General features: G+C 48.3%; 1 protein-coding gene across 2 annotated transcripts in view; it reads left to right on the top strand.

Moving 5' to 3' along the window:
- Window positions 1-19,665, top strand: part of ATRN (attractin) — a 142,333-nt gene that overhangs the window by 66,332 nt on the left and 56,336 nt on the right. For both annotated transcript variants that reach the window (XM_032223689.1, XM_032223690.1), the window contains exons 10-15: window positions 2,765-2,919; window positions 9,703-9,787; window positions 13,494-13,714; window positions 14,581-14,702; window positions 16,246-16,384; window positions 17,407-17,588. In XM_032223689.1, coding sequence (XP_032079580.1) covers window positions 2,765-2,919; window positions 9,703-9,787; window positions 13,494-13,714; window positions 14,581-14,702; window positions 16,246-16,384; window positions 17,407-17,588 — 904 coding nt within the window. The remainder of the gene's footprint in view (window positions 1-2,764; window positions 2,920-9,702; window positions 9,788-13,493; window positions 13,715-14,580; window positions 14,703-16,245; window positions 16,385-17,406; window positions 17,589-19,665) is intronic.

Genomic DNA, 19,665 nt, shown 5'->3' with positions numbered 1-19,665 from the left:
CGCTGAGGGTTGACTCAGCTTTCCATCCTTCTGAGGTCGGTAAAATGAGGATGCAAATTGCTGTGGGGCAAGAGGTGTGACTCTATAAATGGCTTAGAAAGGGCTGTAAAAGCACTGTGAAGCGGTAGATAAATCTAAGGCCGATTGCTATTCCCCCCCCACCCCCCAAAAAAGAACATATTATTGATTTCTGCAGGAATAAGATTGGTTCAACTCACGAAGGAACATGGAAGCTGTGCAGTATAGATACAGGCCTGTCTCAACGTGATATAGGAACAAAGAAATGCCATGGCTAATTAAGCCACAAATGTTTGGGGAGTGACTGTTTTAGTTAAGATATTTGGTTCCAGCTGAGAGGAGGGAAGCAGCCAGTGTCTATTTTAAAACAAGGTAGCCTTTGTTTCAGCCAGCGGATGCTGTAAAATTGGAGAGGATATATATATATTTCCTTGGAAAGTATTTCAGTGCTGGCGCATTTTAAATTGGAGCATCAACCCTAAATATGTACGTGGTTAATCAGACAGAAGATTATCTTGCTTGTATCAAAGATAAAATCGTATTTTATGCTTTGACTAGGGATAAATCTCGCTAAAATGTTGATGAAAGAAGGGGAATATAAAGGAGAGATAAGGCAGGAAGGAGCGGGCCAATGTCTGTCTCCGGATCCCCTGTGAATAGGAGTAGGGAATGATGGGCCTTTTATGAGCTGTGGACTTCAACTCCCAGAATTCCTGGGCCAGCATGAGGGAACGATGAGCCCTTAATGACCTCTGGACTTCAACTCCCAGAATTCCTGAGGCAGCATGAGGGAACGTTGGGCCTTTTATGACCTCTGGACTTCAACTCCCAGAATTCCTGAGGCAGCATGAGGGAACAATGGGCCTTTTATGACCTCTGGACTTCAACTCCCAGAATTCCTGAGGCAGCATGAGGGAACGATGGGCCTTTTATGACCTCTGGACTTCAACTCCCAGAATTCCTGGGCCAGCATGCAGGAACGATGGGCCTTTTATGACCTATGGACTTCAACTCCCAGAATTCCTGAGGCAGCATGAGGGAACGATGGGCCTTTTATGACCTATGGACTTCAACTCCCAGAATTCCTGAGGCAGCATGAGGGAACAATGGGCCTTTTATGACCTATGGACTTCAACTCCCAGAATTCCTGAGGCAGCATGAGGGAACGTTGGGCCTTTTATGACCTCTGGACTTCAACTCCCAGAATTCCTGAGGCAGCATGAGGGAACGTTGGGCCTTTTATGACCTCTGGACTTCAACTCCCAGAATTCCTGGGCCAGCATGAGGGAACGATGAGCCCTTAATGACCTCTGGACTTCAACTCCCAGAATTCCTGAGGCAGCATGAGGGAACAATGGGCCTTTTATGACCTCTGGACTTCAACTCCCAGAATTCCTGAGGCAGCATGAGGGAACGTTGGGCCTTTTATGACCTCTGGACTTCAACTCCCAGAATTCCTGAGGCAGCATGAGGGAACAATGGGCCTTTTATGACCTCTGGACTTCAACTCCCAGAATTCCTGAGGCAGCATGAGGGAACGATGGGCCTTTTATGACCTCTGGACTTCAACTCCCAGAATTCCTGGGCCAGCATGCAGGAACGATGGGCCTTTTATGACCTATGGACTTCAACTCCCAGAATTCCTGAGGCAGCATGAGGGAACGATGGGCCTTTTATGACCTATGGACTTCAACTCCCAGAATTCCTGGGCCAGCATGAGGGAACGATGGGCCTTTTATGACCTCTGGACTTCAGCTCCCAGAATTCCTGAGGCAGCATGGGGGAACGTTGGGCCCTTAATGACCTCTGGACTTCAACTCCCAGAATTCCTGGGCCAGCATGAGGGAACGATGGGCCCTTAATGACCTGTGGACTTCAACTCCCAGAATTCCTGGGCCAGCATGAGGGAACGATGGGCCTTTTATGACCTATGGACTTCAACTCCCAGAATTCCTGAGGCAGCATGGGGGAACGTTGGGCCCTTAATGACCTCTGGACTTCAACTCCCAGAATTCCTGGGCCAGCATGAGGGAACGATGGGCCCTTAATGACCTGTGGACTTCAACTCCCAGAATTCCTGGGCCAGCATGAGGGAACGATGGGCCTTTTATGACCTATGGACTTCAACTCCCAGAATTCCTCAGGCAGCATGAGGGAATGATGCCTGGCTCAAGAATTCTGGGAGTTGAAGTCCACAGGTCCTAAAAGGGCCATTGTTCTCCACCTCTACCTTAGGAAACTGCAATTGTTCTCTCCCCCTCCACACACAATTGTTTTTAACACAGGTGTATGGAAATTACTGGCAGTTTTCTCCCATAACCGGGGAAAAAAACATGGGAGAAAGATTTAAGGGGAAAAATAAGATCAGATAAATTTCTCAGTCCTCTCCGCGGAATCTTAACTCACTTGATTAGGAGCCGGTGATTCAATTTCATTTCTTTTATTTTTCCTTTCTGATCCTTCGCTGCCTCTCGCCAAGAAACATTATTTGGTGTTCTTATTATTATTATTATCATTATTTTTAATCCTTAAGGCAGTGTTTCTCAACCTTGGCGACTTTAAGTCCTGTGGACTTCAACTCCCAGAATCCCCCAGCCAGCACAGCTGGCTGGGGGATTCTGGGAGTTGAAGTCCACAGGACTTAAAGTCGCCAAGGTTGAGAAACACTGCCTTAAGGGGACAGCCTAGAAGAGCGAGAGGGCGATGGCTTTTTTGAACCCCTGTTTTTTTTCCTTTTCGTCTCCAGGACTATTCTGAAAGAGAGCCGCTTCTCCCGTTATTTGCATTCGGCGGTCATCATCAGCGGGGCCATGCTGGTTTTCGGAGGAAACACGCACAACGACACCTCCATGAGCCAGGGGGCAAAGTGCTTCTCTTCGGACTTCATGGCCTATGATATAGGTACGCCCCATGTCGGCCAGGCATTAAATCCCCAGTGATAAAAAAAGGACGCGGTGGCTCAGGAGCTAAGACGCTGAGCTTGTCGATCAGAAAGGCCGGCCATTCAGCGGTTCGAATCCCTAGCGCCGCGTAACGGAGTGAGCTCCCGTGACTTGTCCCAGCTTTTGCCAATCTAGCAGTTCGAAAGCAGGTAAAAAATGCAAGTAGAAAAATAGGAACTACCTTTGGTGGGAAGGGTGAAAGCGTTCCGTGCGCCTTCGGGACTTGAGTCATGCCGGCCACATGACCACGGAGACGTCTTCGGACAGCGCTGGCTCTTCGGCTTTGAAACGGAGATGAGCACCGCCCCCTAGAGTCAGGAACGACTAGCACATATGTGCGAGAGGAACCTTCACCTTTACCTTAATAAAAATGAAATAACAGCGAGGAACTACCTTTTGCCGATAATATAAGGTAGTCCTCAACTTATGGCCATAGTTGAACCCAATATTTCTGTTGCTAAGGGAGGCATTGGTTAAATGAGCATATTTGAGCATTGGTTAAATGAGTATGAGCTGCTCTAGTACGACTTTCCTGGCCACAGTTGTTAAGCGAGTCACGGCAGTTGACAAGCCAGTAACCCGGTTGTTAAGTGAACCTGGCTTTCCCCCACTGACTTTGCTTGTCAGAAGGTTGCAAAAGGGGAATCACGTGACCCTGGGACGCACCAACGGTCATAACGGTGAGTCAATTGCCAAGAACCTGAATTTTGATCCCGCAATCATGGGGATGCTGCAAAGGTCGTAACTGAAAAAGGGTCATGAGTCACTTTTTTTTTTAGTGCCGTTGTAACTTTGAACGGTCACTAAACGGATGATTGCAAGCCGAGGACTGCCTGTAATGCGTTTTGGGGGACAATGGGAGAGGCCACATGAGAGGTTTCCTGGCATGACTCTGGTTGAGTTCCTGTCCCTTGAGTGAGAGATTTCTTCCATCTATTCAAAAGGCGAAATCCATTATAGGATGCCCTTCACTTACGGCCACAATTGAGATCAACGTTTCTGTTGGTAACTGGGACAGTGGTTAAATGTGTTTTGCCCCACTTTATGACCTTTCTGGCCACCGTTATTAAGCGAATCCCTGCAGTTGTTAAGTTAGTAACCCGGCTGTAAGCGAATCCAGCTTCCCCATGGACTCTGCCTATCAAAAGGTTGCAAAGGGGGGTGGGGGTGGGGAAATCACATGCCCCCCCCAGGACGCTGCGGCCGTCATAAATACGAGTTAGTCACCAAGCACCTGAATTTTGATTGTGGGAACGCTTCGAAGGTCGTAAGTGTGAAAATGGATCCCGCGTCACTTTTTCCAGCGCCGTTGTAACTTCGGACGGACGGTTGTAAGCTGAGGACTGCCTATAGATGCGAAAATAGAGGTTTGATTAGCTATGAAAACAGAACTTCCAGCGTCAATGTTGTTTTTTTTCCTTCTCCTGCCCTGCTGTGTATTCAGCCTGCAGAAATGGAGGCTCGTTTGAGTCCCTGCAGTGACAGGAGACAATCTGGGCCTTTTCAAAATCTGGTAGCCAGAGGAGGGCAGCGTTCAATCAGTCCCTCCCCTTGTCAGGATTCAGTTCAAGAGGAGGAATATATACATGTGTGTATGTATATATATATATATATATATATATATATATATATATGTATATGTATATGTATATGTATATGTATATGTATATGTATATGTATATGTATATGTATATGTATATGTATATGTATATGTATATGTATATGTATATGTATTTATACGTACGTACATACGTACGTACATACATACATACATACATGGAGAATTAATTTCAGGCCCTCTTTTAATGCAAACCCACTTTAAATCAGGCAGGTTCAACCTGCAGCCTGAGGGTCATGAACAGCTACTATTGCAGCCCCACAAGAATGGGAGACGGAAGAGTTCTAGTTCTGCTTTAGGCATGGAAGCCGGCTTGGTGACTTTGGGCCAATCACCAGGAGTTGGTGAGTTCTAGTCCTGCCTTAGGTTCAAAAGTCGGCTGGGTGACTTTGGACCAGTCGCCAGGAGACTGAGAGTTCTAGTCCCGCCTTAGGAATGAAAGCTGGCTGGGTGACGTTGGGCCAATCACCAGGAGATGGTGAGTTCTAGTCCTGCCTTAGGCATGAAAAGAGGCTGAGTGGGCCAATCACTAGGAGATGGTGAGTTCTAGTCCTGCCTTAGGAATGAAAGTTGGTTGGGTGACGTTGGGCCAATCACTAGGAGATGGTGAGTTCTAGTCCTGCCTTAGGAATGAAAGTTGGCTGGGTGACGTTGGGCCAATCACCAGGAGACTGAGAGTTCTAGACCCACCTTAGGAATGAAAGCTGGCTGGGTGACTTTGGGCCAATCGCCAGGAGATGGTGAGTTCTGGCTCCGCTTTAGGCACCAAAGCCGGCTAGGTGAGTTTTGGCTGGTCCCTTCCTCTCAACCCAACCCACCTCACAAGATTGTTGTTGTGGTTAAAACATGCGGTGGAAGGTGCTTTGGATACGTTCACCCCCTTGCGATATTTGTCAAAATAAATGCCAGATACAAATAAATAAAATAATAAAAAATGAAGGACATCCGTAATTTGTACACATTGACTTTATTATATGTTTCATATAAGAGCCGAGGTGGCGCAGTGGTTAGGGTGCAGTACTGCAGGCTACTTCAGCTGACTGTTATCTGCAGTTCAGCGGTTCTAATCTCACCGGCTCAAGGTTGACTCAGCCTTCCATCCTTCCGAGGTGGGTGAAATGAGGACCTGGATTGTTGTTGGGGGCGATATGCTGACTCTGTAAACCGCTAAGAGAGGGCTGAAAGCCCTATGAAGTGGTATATAAGTCCGACTGCTATTGCTGTTGCTATATGCGGCCCAAGGCACTTCCTCTTCACTCAGTGTGGCCCAGGCGAGCCAAAGGGCTGGATAAACATGGTTTAAAGGAAAACCTCCCTAATATCTTGAGTGATTATTTCCCCCCCCACAAATGTCATAAGCCAGAATTAAGGATTTATTCATCCTCCTCTTCTGCCGGGAGCCTCCTGCGTCTTGCCCAGCCGGCCTGTTGGAGCCTCTGAAGACGCCTTCAGAACTGTGGAAGGTCTTTCGCCATCTTGGCTAAGATGACCATATATAACCTTCCAATATGAACTGTGCACAAATGCCGGAGACCGTTTCCTTGAAAACAGCAGCGGGCACATGCACACACACACACACACACGCACACACGCATACGCACACGCACGCGCACGCACAAAGGCAAACTCCATTCATCGGGCTGTATAGATAGTTATAAATTCCTGTGGATCCCTGAACAATAAAGAGAGAGAGAGAGAGAGAGAGAGAGAGAAATGTATTTGTTGGCTTCGGAGTGAAGGATTCGCGTTGAATCCCGGGGCTCCCTTTGTTCGATACGCAATTGTATCTGTCCGCCCCGTGCCAACTCAATGAAGCGGTGGACGTGATGAACCAGGGTCTGGAGGCCGTTAAGGACTGGATGAGTGCTAACAAACTGGTGCTCAACCCGGATAAAACCGAGTGGCTGTTGTGTTTCCCCCCCAATAATTTGGCTAATACACCAACGCTTAGGCTGGGGGGTCAAATTTTATACCCCTCAGATAGGGTCCGCAACTTAGGAGTCCTCCTGGATCCACAGCTGACTTTTGACCACCAGCTGTCAGCTGTGACCAGGGGGGCATTTGCCCAGGTTCGCCTGGTCCGCCAGTTGCGGCCCTACCTAGATCGGGGGGCCCTCACAACAGTCACTCGAGCCCTTGTGATCTCCAGACTGGAATACTGCAATGGGCTCTACATGGGGCTGCCCCTGAAGTGCATCCGGCGACTACAGCTAGTCCAAAATGCAGCCGCGCGAGTGATAGTGGGCGCACCTCGGTTCGCCCACGTTACACCTGTCCTCCGCGAGCTGCACTGGCTGCCTGTTGGTCTCCGGGTGCGCTTCAGGATACTAATGACCACCTTTAAAGCACTCCATGGTAGTGGATCTGGGTACTTGAGAGACCGCCTTCTGCCGATTACCTCCCTAAACCGACCAATTAGATCGCACAGACTAGGCCTCCTCCGAATTCCATCAGCCGGTCAATGCCGACTGGCGACCACACGGAGGAGAGCCTTCTCTGTTGCTGCCCCGACCCTATGGAACGAGCTCCCCATGGAGATCCGCACCCTCACCACGATCCAGACCTTCCGCGCAGCCCTCAAGATCTGGCTCTCCCAGCAGGCCTGGGAATAGGTTTCCAATCACCCGCCCGAGTGTTTGATTGCTGAATGAAAGTTGTGTTTTATCATTTTTCTTTTGTTCACTAATTGTTTGTTTTGACCTTGCACTTCCCCTCCCCTGTGGTTGTAAGCCGCCCTGAGTCCCCTCAGGGAAAAGGGCGGCATATAAATCCCAATAAACTGAAAAAAACTGAAAAACTGTTCTGATGAAGCCAAGTCCCAATAAACCCCTTTTATTTAATTTACAGTGAATTCCACTCCAGCAAAGTTTTTTTTCTCTCCCACAGTCTTTCAAGATAGCTCACAATTTCCGACCTTTCTCAGGCTTGGAGGGCCGTAATATTTGGCAAGAATGCAGGAATGAACTAATTGTCTCCTGCAAACTCCACTCCCCTTTTGCTCCTCTTTTATTCCCTCTGGGAGGGGCCATTCACCGTCCACCTGTGGCCTTACTCCCAAGTCGGCCCCTGTTCTTTAGCTCTTCCCTTCACCATTCTGCGCATGCACACACTGGGAACAGGCTCCAGCTGTTCTTCTGCCTCACTGATGTCCGACTCCGAAGGCAGCTGATAACTGTCAGACGGCCCTGGCCCCCCTCTCTGCCTCCAACACAGAGCCCTCCTCAGAGCCTTCCCCAGACTCCAGGACTAGCCCAGGTTCCTCCCCAACCTCCTCGCTGTCCAAATCTGCTGCCAGATCCACTGACCACTGGTACCCTTTCCTTTAAATGCACATAATGCTCTGGAAAAAATTGCATGTGCTCCTTGCCCAAACGCTGTTCCCTTCCCACCAAAGGTGGTTCCTATTTTTTCTACTTGCATTTTTTATTTGCTTTCAAACTGCTAGGTTGGCAAAAGCTGGGACAAATAACAGGAGCTCACTCCATTACCCGGAGCTAAGGATTCGAACCGCCGACTTTTCTGATTCACAAGCTCAGCGTCTTAGCCACTGAGCCACTGTGTCCCTTGTGTGAAGTGGTATATATGTCTAAATGCTGTTGCACCAAGGATCCTATATTATTATTATTATACAATTGTATCACAGCGGCCAGTTGTTTCACCGGATTTGGCATTGGTTACTAGTCGGGCCCCACCCAGGGGCCTAGGACGTCGTAACGTATTTTCTTAATATGCGTGCAGATCCAAGCAGTGCGGCTTTTTGCATTTGACTGATGGTGATTTTGTCAATTTTTAACTGTTTTAAATGTAATTCCAGTGCTTTTGGAATAGCACCCAGTGTGCCAATTACCACTGGAATTACCACTGCTGGTTTGTGCCATAGTCGTTGAATTTCGATTTTTAAGTCCTGGTATCTTGTGATCTTTTCATGTTCCTTCTCGGCGACCCTGCTATCACCTGGTATTGCGATGTCTATGATTGTGACCTTATTTTTCTCAACCAGTGTGATGTCTGGTGTATTATGCGCCAGTATTTTGTCGGTTTGTATACGGAAATCCCACAAGATCTTGACCATCTGATTTTCGGTGACTTTTTCAGGCTGATGTTCCCACCAGTTTGTTGCTGTTTTAATATTATAATTTTTGCACAAATTCCAATGGATCATTTGTGCTACTGAATTGTGCCGCAATTTATAATCAGTCTGCGCGATTTTTTTACAGCAGCTGAGTATGTGATCAACACTTTCATCAGCTTCTTTGCAAAGTCTGCATTTGGCATCATCAGAGGATTTTTCGATTTTGGCCTTAATGGCATTTGTGCGGATAGCTTGTTCTTGCGCAGCCAGGATTAGTGACTCTGTTTCTTTTTTTAATGAACCTGTTGTTAACCATAACCAAGTTTGTTCACTGTCCACTTTATCTTTTATTTTTTCCAGAAATTGGCCATGCAGTGCTTTGTTCTGCCAACTCTCCATTCTTGATTTTATCACATCTTTTCTGTATTCTTGTTTCGTCTGTTGGGCCTTCAGTAGATTTTTGTTCTTTACTTCGATTAATAGATGTTCTTGACTTTCTTTTAAATAATCAGCCAGTGCATGTTTTTCTTCTTCAACTGTTTGCTTCACTTGTAATAATCCTCTGCCCCCTGATTTTCGGGGCAGGTACAGTCTATCAGTATCACCACGTGGATGTAAACTGTAGTGCATTGTCATTAGTTTCCTGGTTTTTCGGTCCAAAAGGTCCAAATCAGCTTGTTATTATTATTATTATTATTATTATTATTATTATTATTATTATTATTATTATTATTATTATTCCTCCTCCTCCTCCTCCTCCTCCTCCTCCTCCTCCTCCTGATGCTGATAAATTACTGATTACTGTACCGTTTCTACAACGGTGAAGAAGTTGGGGCAAGAAACATCTGCAAGAAAACAAATATTCTACTTTGTTGTTGTTTATATTTGCTGTGTAAATACTGCCACAGTTCCGTGCCCTTTAGAAGAAACTATCCTGATTTCTGAGTTGTCGCTGATGTTTCTATGGGAATAAGCGAGGTTTTGCTGTGGCCAAAGTGCCCCCCGAATGCTTTTGAAACGAGCTTATTTTTTATTTATTTTTTGCATCCTAGCTTGTGACCGTTGGGCGGTGCTTCCTCCACCTGATCTCCCCCACGACATCAACCGGTTCGGACACTCGGCTGTGCTGAGCAACAAGTAAGAGGCGGCATAGTATCTTGCCTTGTGGGTGGAAAGCGGTAGTAGGATGGAGAAAAGGAAACGAGGGCCGTGGCGTGATGCCCGAAGAACCTTTTTAAAATTTTTGGTATTAAGTTTTATCAAATTGTAAAATATGAAAACTACAGAAAATTAAGGCGAATGGGAAAATAGGAAAGGAGAAGAGGAAAAAGTGTAAGGTGAAAGGGAAAAAAACGAAAAAAAAAACCATTGACTTCGAACTGTTTTTGAGTTGCAGCAAAATAAGGAAATAATATAGAAGCGTATCTTTTTATGTTTGCGTAATAATCTATTCTAGCCCTTTCTATAACACCCAGCCTGTTTAATCAGCAAAACCCAAAATCAGGATTTTTTCCCCCCAGCTCAAGCACAAAGCCCAGGAGTGGTTTCCAAATAGAAACAAAGTTAATTCTATTCTTTTCTTTAATCAAAGCAGTCAGTTTAGCCCTCTCTGCTTTTACAGCAGTCATCCATCGTGAGAATCAAAGTATCCTCCTATTTTTGTGCACAGAGTATGTTTGCTGTTGATGGGGCCTGAAAAATCCAACCATCTTGTTTAGGATACTTTTCCAAGACATTATAGAGCCTCTGCAAGGCCGGTCGCTAACAGAATAACAGAGTTGAAAGGGGACCTTGGAGGTCTTCTAGTCCAACCCCCTGCTCAGGCAGGAGACCCTATATCATTCCAGAAAAAAAATGTTGTTCAAGCTCTTCTTAAGAACTTCCAGTGTTGGAGCATTCCCAACTTCTGGTGGCAAGTTGTTCCACTGATTATTTGTTCTCACAGTTAGGAATTCTCTCCTTAGTTCTAGCTTGCTTCTCTCCTTGATTGGTTTCCATTCATTGCTTCTTGTCCTGCCTTCAGGCGCTTTGGAGAATAGCTTGACTCCCTCTTCTCTGCCCCCTCAAATATTGGAAGATTGCTATCATGTCCCCCCCCCCCCCAGTCTTCTGAACCTTTACAGAATACAGAAGAACAGAGTTGAAAGAGACCTTGGAGGTCTTCTAGTCCAACCCCCTGCTTAAGCAGAAGACTCTATATATCATTCCAGACAAGTGGCTGTCCAGTCTCTTCTTAAAAAGCCTCCAGTGATGGAGCACTCACAACTTCTGGTGGCCAGCTGTTCCACTGGTTAATTGTCCTGACTGTCAGGAAATTCCTCCTCCGTTCTAAGTTGCTTCTGTCCTGGATTATTTTCCATCCTTTGCTTCTGCCTTTAAGTGCTTTGGAGAAGAAGTTGACTCCCTCTTCTTTATGGCAGACCCTCAAATATTGGAAGACTGCTGTCATGTCATCTTCCTTCCAGATCTAGCCTGGGGGGTGGATAAAATGCCAAGATCTGCTTCCCATCTACCGTATCGTTACACCTGAACAGAGGGTTGCATCGCCTCTCGATCAGAATCCGATCTCCTCCGTTCTTCTTCTTCCCCCCCTTCCCCCCAGCTCTTTATAATAACAGAATGACAGAGTCGGAAGGGACCTTGGAGGTCTTCTAGTCCAACCCCCTGCCTAGGCAGGAAACCTGATGCCGTTCCAGACAAATGGCTATCCAGCATCTTCTTAAAGACTTCCAGTGTTGGGGCATTCACAACTTCTGGAGGCAAGGAGTTCCACTGACTAATTCTTCTAACTGTCAAGAAATTTCTCCTTAATTCTCGATTGCATTGCTCCTTGATTCGTTTCCACCCATTGCTTCATATTCTGCCTTCAGGAGCTTTGGAGAACACGGGGGGGGGGGGGGGAAGACGACGTATTCAATAACATGGAATAATGAGGTTGGAAGGGACCTTGGAGGTCTTCTAGTCCAATCCCCCTCCCTTTCCTCAAGCAGGAGACCCTATACCATTTCAAACAAGGGATTGTCTAATCTCTCTTTAAAAACCTTCAGTAATGAAGCACCCACAGCTTCTGGTGGGAAGCTGTTCCACTGTTTAATTGTTCTCACTGTCAGGAAATTCCTCCTTAGTTTCGGGTTGTTTCTCTCCTTGATTAGTTATTTCCGCACAGTAATGAGCTGCATGGGTTAATTGCGAAAACACGACTTCTACCAGTTTTGAAGCATGAGGGTTGAGCTCATTGAGTCCCTCCGTCCGTCCTCGCTTTGAACAACGGCTTCTCCCTCGGTTTTTCCACCCCATTCGCTGACTAATGTACCTCTTCTCGTAGCAAGAGGGCTTAACGTCCTCCTCGAAACGCCCTCCCACCCCCCACCCACCCCTCTTAAATCTTCCCTGGGGCGAAAGCCATTTCTGGCTTGCTGTTACGAGCCCCTTTTGCTGAACTCTCCTTGTATCTGCCCCCCCCCCCCCCCCCGTTGTGCTTGGCTTCAGCTGGCCCCTCGCTTCGTCTGCAGCGCCGTAACTTTAAAAACATGCACCGAAGCTCTTTTTCAACGCGGCTTTTGATTCAGCGAGAAAGCTTGTGACTCCTTCCTGCTCAGCAGTTAAAACGATTCTGTCCATTCTGCGCTTCGGTCATCATTCTGCGTTTCCAAAGTTATTTAAAACACACACACACACACAGACACCTGCCCTCCAAATAACACGGGTGTGAGCTATTCGCCCTGTGTTATTTTATGAATCGATTGGGAGAGAGATGGGATGGAGTTGTCAGTGCTTTTTTAAAGATTTGATTGGTCCAGGTTGGAGAAGGGTACGTTGGCGAACGGGTGATCAGAATCAATCAGAGAATACAATCAGGTAAGGGTAGGGTACAAGGGAAAAAGATAGCACTGCTTGTGTTAGAGCAGCAGAATAACAGAATTGGAAGGGACCTTGGAGGTCTTCCAGTCCAACCCCCTGCTTGAGCAGGAGGCCCTGTTAGGAAATTTCTTCTTAGTTTCTAGGCTAGGCTAGAACAGAACAGAACAGAACATAATATAGAGTAGAGTACAGTAGAAGAGAATATTAGAATAGGCTAGGACAGTGGCTGGAGAATTCTGGGAGTTAAAGTCCACAAGTCTTAAAGTTGCCAAGTTTGGGAACCACTGGGCTAGGATATGGGTTGTGATAGAAATAGGAATAGGACATAAGGTAGAATGGAATATGGAATAGAATAGAACGGAACAGAATAGAATATAGAAAATACTATAAAATAAAATCGAGAATGGCCTGGCCTGGCATAGAGTAGAATAGAATACAATAGAACAGAATTCAGAATTGAATTCAGAAGAGATTAGAACAGAATAGACTAGACTAAATAGAACAGGACCGAACTGAACCCAGATGGCGCAGTGGTTAGAGTGGAGCCCTGCGGGCTACTACTACAGCTAGCTGCATTTTTGCAGTTCGAATCTCACCAGGCTCAAGGTTGACTCAGCCTTCCGAGGTGGGTAAAACGAGGACCCAGATAGTTGGGGGCAAGAGGCTGACTCTGTAAACCGCTCAGAGGGGGCTGAAAAAGCACTGTGAGGTGGTATATGTCTTAAGTGCTATGGCTAAAGAATAGAATAGGAGAAGAGAGCAGAAGAGAAGAAGAAGAAAGACCTGCTTGTCCACTTTGATGAGCGTAGATCACAGAGTTAAACGATATACCATAAAATCAACCTTGATTGCTTCCCAGCATTCCTTGCCAGCATTGAGAGCCATGGGTTAACCTCTTCCATTCTCTCTCTCTCTCTCTCTCTCTCTCTCTCTCTCTCTCTCTCTCTCTCTCTCTCTCTCTCTCTCTCTCTTTCTTTCTTAGCACCATGTACCTGTTCGGAGGCTTCAACAGCCTGCTCTTGAGCGACATCGTAAAATACACGCCCGAAAGCTGCGAAGCGTACGCCACTCAGCTCTCCTGCTTAAAGGCAGGTCCTGGACTCCGATGTGTCTGGAACGGCTCCGTTTCCCAGTGCCTCCCTTGGGAAATAGCCGCCGCGCAGCAAGAACACAAAACGAACGAAGAATGTCCTTCTTGGCTGGGTGGGTATTGCAGTTTGGAGTCCACTGGTTTTACCGTGGACTGTATCCTAGGCCAGTATTGCCACACCTGGGCCCCTTCAAGAACTGTGGACTTCAACTCCCAGGATTCCCCAGCCAGCCATGCATGTCAGTGTGTGTTAGAGAGTTCATGGCTTGGAATAGACATAGCCACCAAGTCAGCCAACGAGAGCTGTTTGGAAACTGGAGCAGTATTTTCTGGAGACAGCAAGGAGCCTGGGCGTGGCTTAGCTCTGTAGCTCTGAGTCTGTGCTGAGCTCGAAACTAGTCTGCTGCTCTGAACTGAAACTCTTCTCTGCCCAAACCGGTAGTGGAAATCGCCAGTGGGCACGCCCACCCGCCCCAACTCTATGTCCTCACATTTTTGAGGCTGGCCGCATGTGTGGAAGACGCACGCATGAGCAAAGCTCATGTACGGAAGGCCGGGTGCATGAGCAGAAGGGGAGTGTGCACCCGTAGTAACAAAATGTGAAACCCACCACTGGTCGGAGCGATATTTTTTTTACCAGGAAATAATTTGGATACCTCAACCAAATTGAGGCGGCTGGTTCAGTTGAAACGGTGGTGAAGGTGGCTCCTGAGCGGCTCCCTAGGGCAGTGTTTCTCAACCTTGTCAACTTGAAGATGTCTGGAGGGAGGGGGAAGGAAGGAAAGAATGCTGGCTGGGGAATTCTGGGAGTTGAAGTCCAGACATCTTCAAGTTGACAAGGTTGAGAAACACTGCCCTAGGGCGTCCTTGTGGGTGTGTGTGTGTGTGTAGAGAAGTTCCACCTTGTCTGTCGGTCACCCGCGGCTGGGGATGAACCACGGGAGGGTTTGACGGTGCTGCCTGTTCTCTCTCTGCCTAGCGGTGGACCATGAAAAATGCGACCAGATTACCGACTGCTACAGCTGCACGGCCAACACCAACTGGTGCCATTGGTGCACCGACCAGTGCCTCTCCAAGAACAGCAATTGCTCTGAAGACCAGGTAACCCTCTGCGCATGCTTCCTTGCGGCCTCTGCGAGAAAAGGCCTTGCTGGCCATGGGCCCTGATTTGGAGTTCTAGGTGGGTTGAAACTCTTTAGGATGAAGGGAGGGAGGGAGGAAGGAAAAGAGGGAGGGAAACAGGAAGGGAAGGAAGGAAGGAAAGGGTGGGAGGAAGGAAGGAAAAGAGGGAGGGAGGAAGAAAGGGAGGGAGGAGAGGAAGGAATGAAAGAAAAGAGGGAGGGGGAAGGAAGGAAAGAGAAAGAGGAAGGAAGAGGAAGGACAGAAAAGAGGGGAGGAAGGAAAGAGGAAAAGGAGAGGGAAGGAAGAAAAGAGGAAGAAAGGAAGGGAGGAGAGGAAGGAAGGGAAGGGAGGAAGGAAAGAAAAAAGCGGTAGAGGGAAGGAAGGAAAGAAGAAGAAGGGAAGAAAGGAAGGGAGGAGAGGAAGGAAAGAAAAGATGAAGGGAAGAATGAAAGAAAAAAGCGGGAGAGGGAAGGAAGGAAAGAGGAAGAAAGGAAGGGAGGGAGGAGAGGAAGGAAAGAAGAGAGAGAGGAAAAGAAGGGGAGAAAGGGAGGAAAGGAAGAGAGGAAGGAAGGAAAAGAGAGAGGAAGAAAGGGAGAAAGAGACAAAGGCCAGAAGGAAGGAAAAGAGGGAGGGATACAGGAAGGAAGGAAAGAGGAAGGGAGGAAAGAGGAAGGGAGGAGGGGAAGGAAAGAAAGAAAAGAGGGGGGGAAGGAAGGAAAGAGAAAGGAAGGAAGGAGAGAAAAGCGGGAAGGGAGGAAGGAAGGAAAGAAAAGAGGGAGGGAGACAGGCAGGAAAGAAAAAAGGGGAGGAAGAAAGGAAAGAGGAAGGAAGGCTGGGAGAAGGAAAGGAAGGAAAAGAAGGAGAGAGGCAGAACCAGGCCTTCAGAGCCTTGTAAAAGCCTGCCAAGCTGGGAGCCCATCTTATCTCCCCAGGGATGACCTTCCACAGGGAGGGAGGCAGCCACCACGGAGAAGGCCCTTCTTCTTGGTCCCTGCCAGATGGACCTCCATAAGAGAAAGGGACCCACAGCACCCCCTGCCTTCCCCACTCCATGAGTCCGGGAGCTGCGGCTGGGAAAAGACCTCCTTTCAGTTAACCTGACACCCCCCCACCCCCTCCCTCCAAGCCATCTTGGGCTTTGAAAGCGACCCTCCCAGCCCCTTGAATCGGACCTGGAAGCCGATGGGCAGCCAGGGCAGCAGCTCCCGCAGGAGAGACAACACCTGCGCACACCTGGCTCTGGACAAAAGCAGGCGGGCTGCCCGTTTTGACCCAGGTGGCGCTTCCGCATCCTCTTCAAGGGCCAGCCCCAGGCGGAGCGCAACGCGGCAGTCAAGTTGCCATGCAGCGTCTCTCGCCCGGTTGCTGCAGGGAGAAAACGGGCTGGACTTGTTGGGCCTCCCCCCTTCTCCTCCCCCCGGGACTCCTTTTGGCCCCTAGAGGTTCTATTCAATCACGCCTGGCTGCGGAACCGTTGACTCAAAGAAGACTTTATTTATTTCTTCTTCCGTTTGGCTTCTAGAGCCCCATCACCTCCTTCGAAAGCTGCCCCAAGGACAACCCCGCCTTTTACTGCAACAAAAAAACCAGCTGCAAGAGCTGCAGCCTGGACCAGAACTGCCAGTGGGAAGCCCGGAATCAAGAATGCATCGCCTTGCCTGGTAGGTTTGCGTTGGACGTCCCACCCCCCCCACCCCCCGGGGTAGTTTCCCCCCGTTGTAACTTTGACCGTGTCAGCGTTCCAAATAGCATCCAAAAGTAAATCAGAGTCCGAGGCAAAGCATTGCTCAAAGTTCCAATTGATGAAGAGAGCCATGTTGGCACATCTGGGGAAACCTGAATTTGAAAGCTTCCCAGTTTCCCCACCCAGTTGAAAGTTCAAGATCTTGCCCTCCACACCCACAAGCCCATCCCATGGTCCAATCTCCCACTGCCATGCTGGCAGCTCCCACCCATCCAGTTCCGGTCAGGTGCAGAGGTGCAGAGACAAAGGATGACCTTGGCTTTCTAGAAAGAATGTTGTTATGGCTACCTAGCATCTAACTCCGTACAATCCCTGACTCCCATTTCCCCACCATAGAAAATGCATAGTAGGATAATAGAAAGTGTGGCAGGCCAGAGATCCAAAAGAAAAGATGGCTGCAGGCCTGACAGTGCAGTCACTAAATGAACTGTTGTAAGTTGAGTTCGACCTGTCAGTATAATGACAAAAAGATGGACAAGTTTAAGACAAGTGTGGACTTTCAACTCCCAGAATTCCCTAGCCAGTTGAAGTCCATGCATCTCCTCATCTTCTTTTAACGACCCCCACAATCCCTTGCAGGGTGGAATGTGGGCAGCTGAATGGAGCCAGAGGAGATTTTTTACTGGCCAGATGCCCTTCCTGTCGCCAGTACGGAGTTTTGTTTAGCAGATATATTCTTAGTGTGCCCGGAGAAAGAAATCCCTGCCTTTACCTAGGAGCGAACTCCCAGCCTTTCTGATTTTCAGTTGAGAGCTCCGCCTCGAGGCCCCCACACCACTCTTGAAGTCCACACATTTGAGGTGGAGAAATGCTGGTCCAGCCATCAAACGTGGCATTTACGGTTTGCTAATTGTCCTTTTCCTATCCACTCACCCAGGGAGGAAAGAAAAGAATTTGCAGGTGGTTATTTTATATATTTTATCTATGGTTATTTTGCAGAAAACATCTGTGGGGCAACGTGGCACCTGGTGGGCAATTCTTGCCTGAGAATCACCAACACTAAAGATAGCTACGACAACGCCAAGCTGGCTTGCAGGAGCCATAACGCGGCCCTGGCCTCCCTCACCACGCAGAAGAAGGTGGAGTTCCTTCTGAAGGAGCTGCAGAAGACCCAGGCCTCAGTGAGTGATATCTGTCCCCTGTCCCCTTTTGGCTGGGGGTTCAGGGATACCCATCGGGTGGGTGGGACCTGATGGAAATACAGCGTATCTCTGAATTAGCACTTGGGACCCGAGTAACTTTGTGGGGGCTCTTTGAGCTTGGTTGGTTTCTTGCAGATGTTTTATGACCCAACTAGGTAATATCATCAGTGCTAGAAGGGAGCAGGGGTTGCCAGGAGGAGGTGGAGGAGGACTGTGGGGTCCTTGGTGCTCTCTGAGCTTGGTGGTTTTCTGGCAGGCATTTCATGACCCAACTAGGGAGCATCATCAGGGCTAGAAGGGAGTTTGGTTTGCAGAGAGGAGGAGGAAGGGAGGAGGAAGAGGAGGAAGAAGGGAGGAGGAGAAGGAGGAAGGGAGGAGGAGGAGGAAGGGAGGAATGTGGGGTCCTTGGTGCTCTCTGAGCTTGATTGTTTTCTTGTAGACATTTCATGACCCAACTAGGGAACATCATCAGTGCTAGAAGGGAGCAGGGGTTGCCAGGAGGAGGTGGAGGAGAACTGTGGGGTCCTTGGTGCTCTCTGAGCTTGGTGGTTTTCTTGCAGATGTTTCTTTGACTTCAATAAGATTTGTATGCCGCCCACTCCCTAGGGACTCTGGGCGGCTCACAACAAAGTAAAAACATTTAAAATACATAAAAAGTACAATGTTAAAAATTAATACAACATCCATTCCATCAGGTGGGGCTGGATATTGATCAACAGCCCCAGGCCTGCTGGAACAGCCAGGTCTTGATCACTTTACGGAAGGCCGGGAGAGTGGTGAGGGTCCGGATCTCTGCCGGTGCAGCTATAAAGAAGGCCCTCCCTGGGGGAGCCGCCAACTGGCATTGTCCGGTCGACGGCATCCAGAGGACGCCCAACCTGTGTGATCTTATTGGTCATTGGGAGGTGAATGGCAGGAGGCGGTCTCTCAGGTAGCCAGGTCCAATACCATGTAGGGCTTTAAAAGTAACGACTAGCACCTTGAAGCGGGTCCGGAGATCATGACCCAACTAGGGAACATCATCAGTACTAGAAGGGAGTGGGGCTTGTGGAGAGAAAGGTGGTAGAGGAGGAGAGGAAAGAAGGAGGGAGGAAGGAGGGAAAGGAGGAGGAGAACTGCGGGGTCCTTGGTGCTCTCTGAGCTTGGCTGTTTTCTTGCAGATGTTTCATGACCCAACTAGGTAACCTCATCAGTGCTAGAAAGAAAGGAGATGGCAGTGATGATGTTACCTACTTGGATCCTCCCCTCCTCCCCCACCACCATCACCTCCACCTCTCTGCAAACCCCAGTCCTTTAAAAAAAATGTTGACGTTACCTAGTTTGGTAATGAAACGCCTGCAAGAAAACCACCCAGCTCAGAGAACACCAAGGACCCCACAGTTCAACCCTGAGCTCTTCGGCTCCGACTGGATGGTGGGGAGTGGAAGGATTCATATTCCTCGCAGACAGCTGGTCATTTGCATCCCTTTCAGAGAGTCGTTGAGGCCACTTGGAAGTTTCTCTGTGTCCTTGGAACTGCTGAAAGGACGGTGTTGTACGCTGGAGATTGGTGGAGAAACAAAACAATCACTTCACATATGCATGGCACAACATAGGAGAACAAACTCACAAGGACCAGAGTCAGCAGCCCATCTGCTTTTAAAAGATAAAGGCTGCTTATTTCAAAACAGCAAAGTCCACATTTTGGACAGAGAGAACCTCACTGGTTTGAAAGAGGGGTCAAAAATTGAAACCTACGTCAAAATTGAACAGCCCTCTCTCAATAGATGGGGAAGGGGAACGACATCACCTATCTCCAGTCTACAACCCAGTCAGTAGTTCCAAGAAGGCTCCGCACCCATTTGCCCCACTCAGGTGACCCTGAGGACAGAGATAAACCTCCCAGTGGCCTCAACAACCCTCTAAAAGGATGCAAATGACCAGCTGTCTGCAAGGATTATAAATCCTTCCCTTTCCAACCCTCCAGTCAGAGCTGAAGAAGCTTCTGGGATGAGGATAGAAACGTCTTCAAAGAAAAACCAGAAATCCCAGTTGCCTCTTGGGGGGAAAAAAGCAC

Source organism: Thamnophis elegans, chromosome 9 (genome assembly GCF_009769535.1).
Source record: "Thamnophis elegans isolate rThaEle1 chromosome 9, rThaEle1.pri, whole genome shotgun sequence".
Lineage (NCBI taxonomy): Eukaryota > Metazoa > Chordata > Lepidosauria > Squamata > Colubridae > Thamnophis > Thamnophis elegans.
Note: the sequence above shows the minus strand (reverse complement) of the source record. Positions and strands in the feature narration are given on the sequence as shown.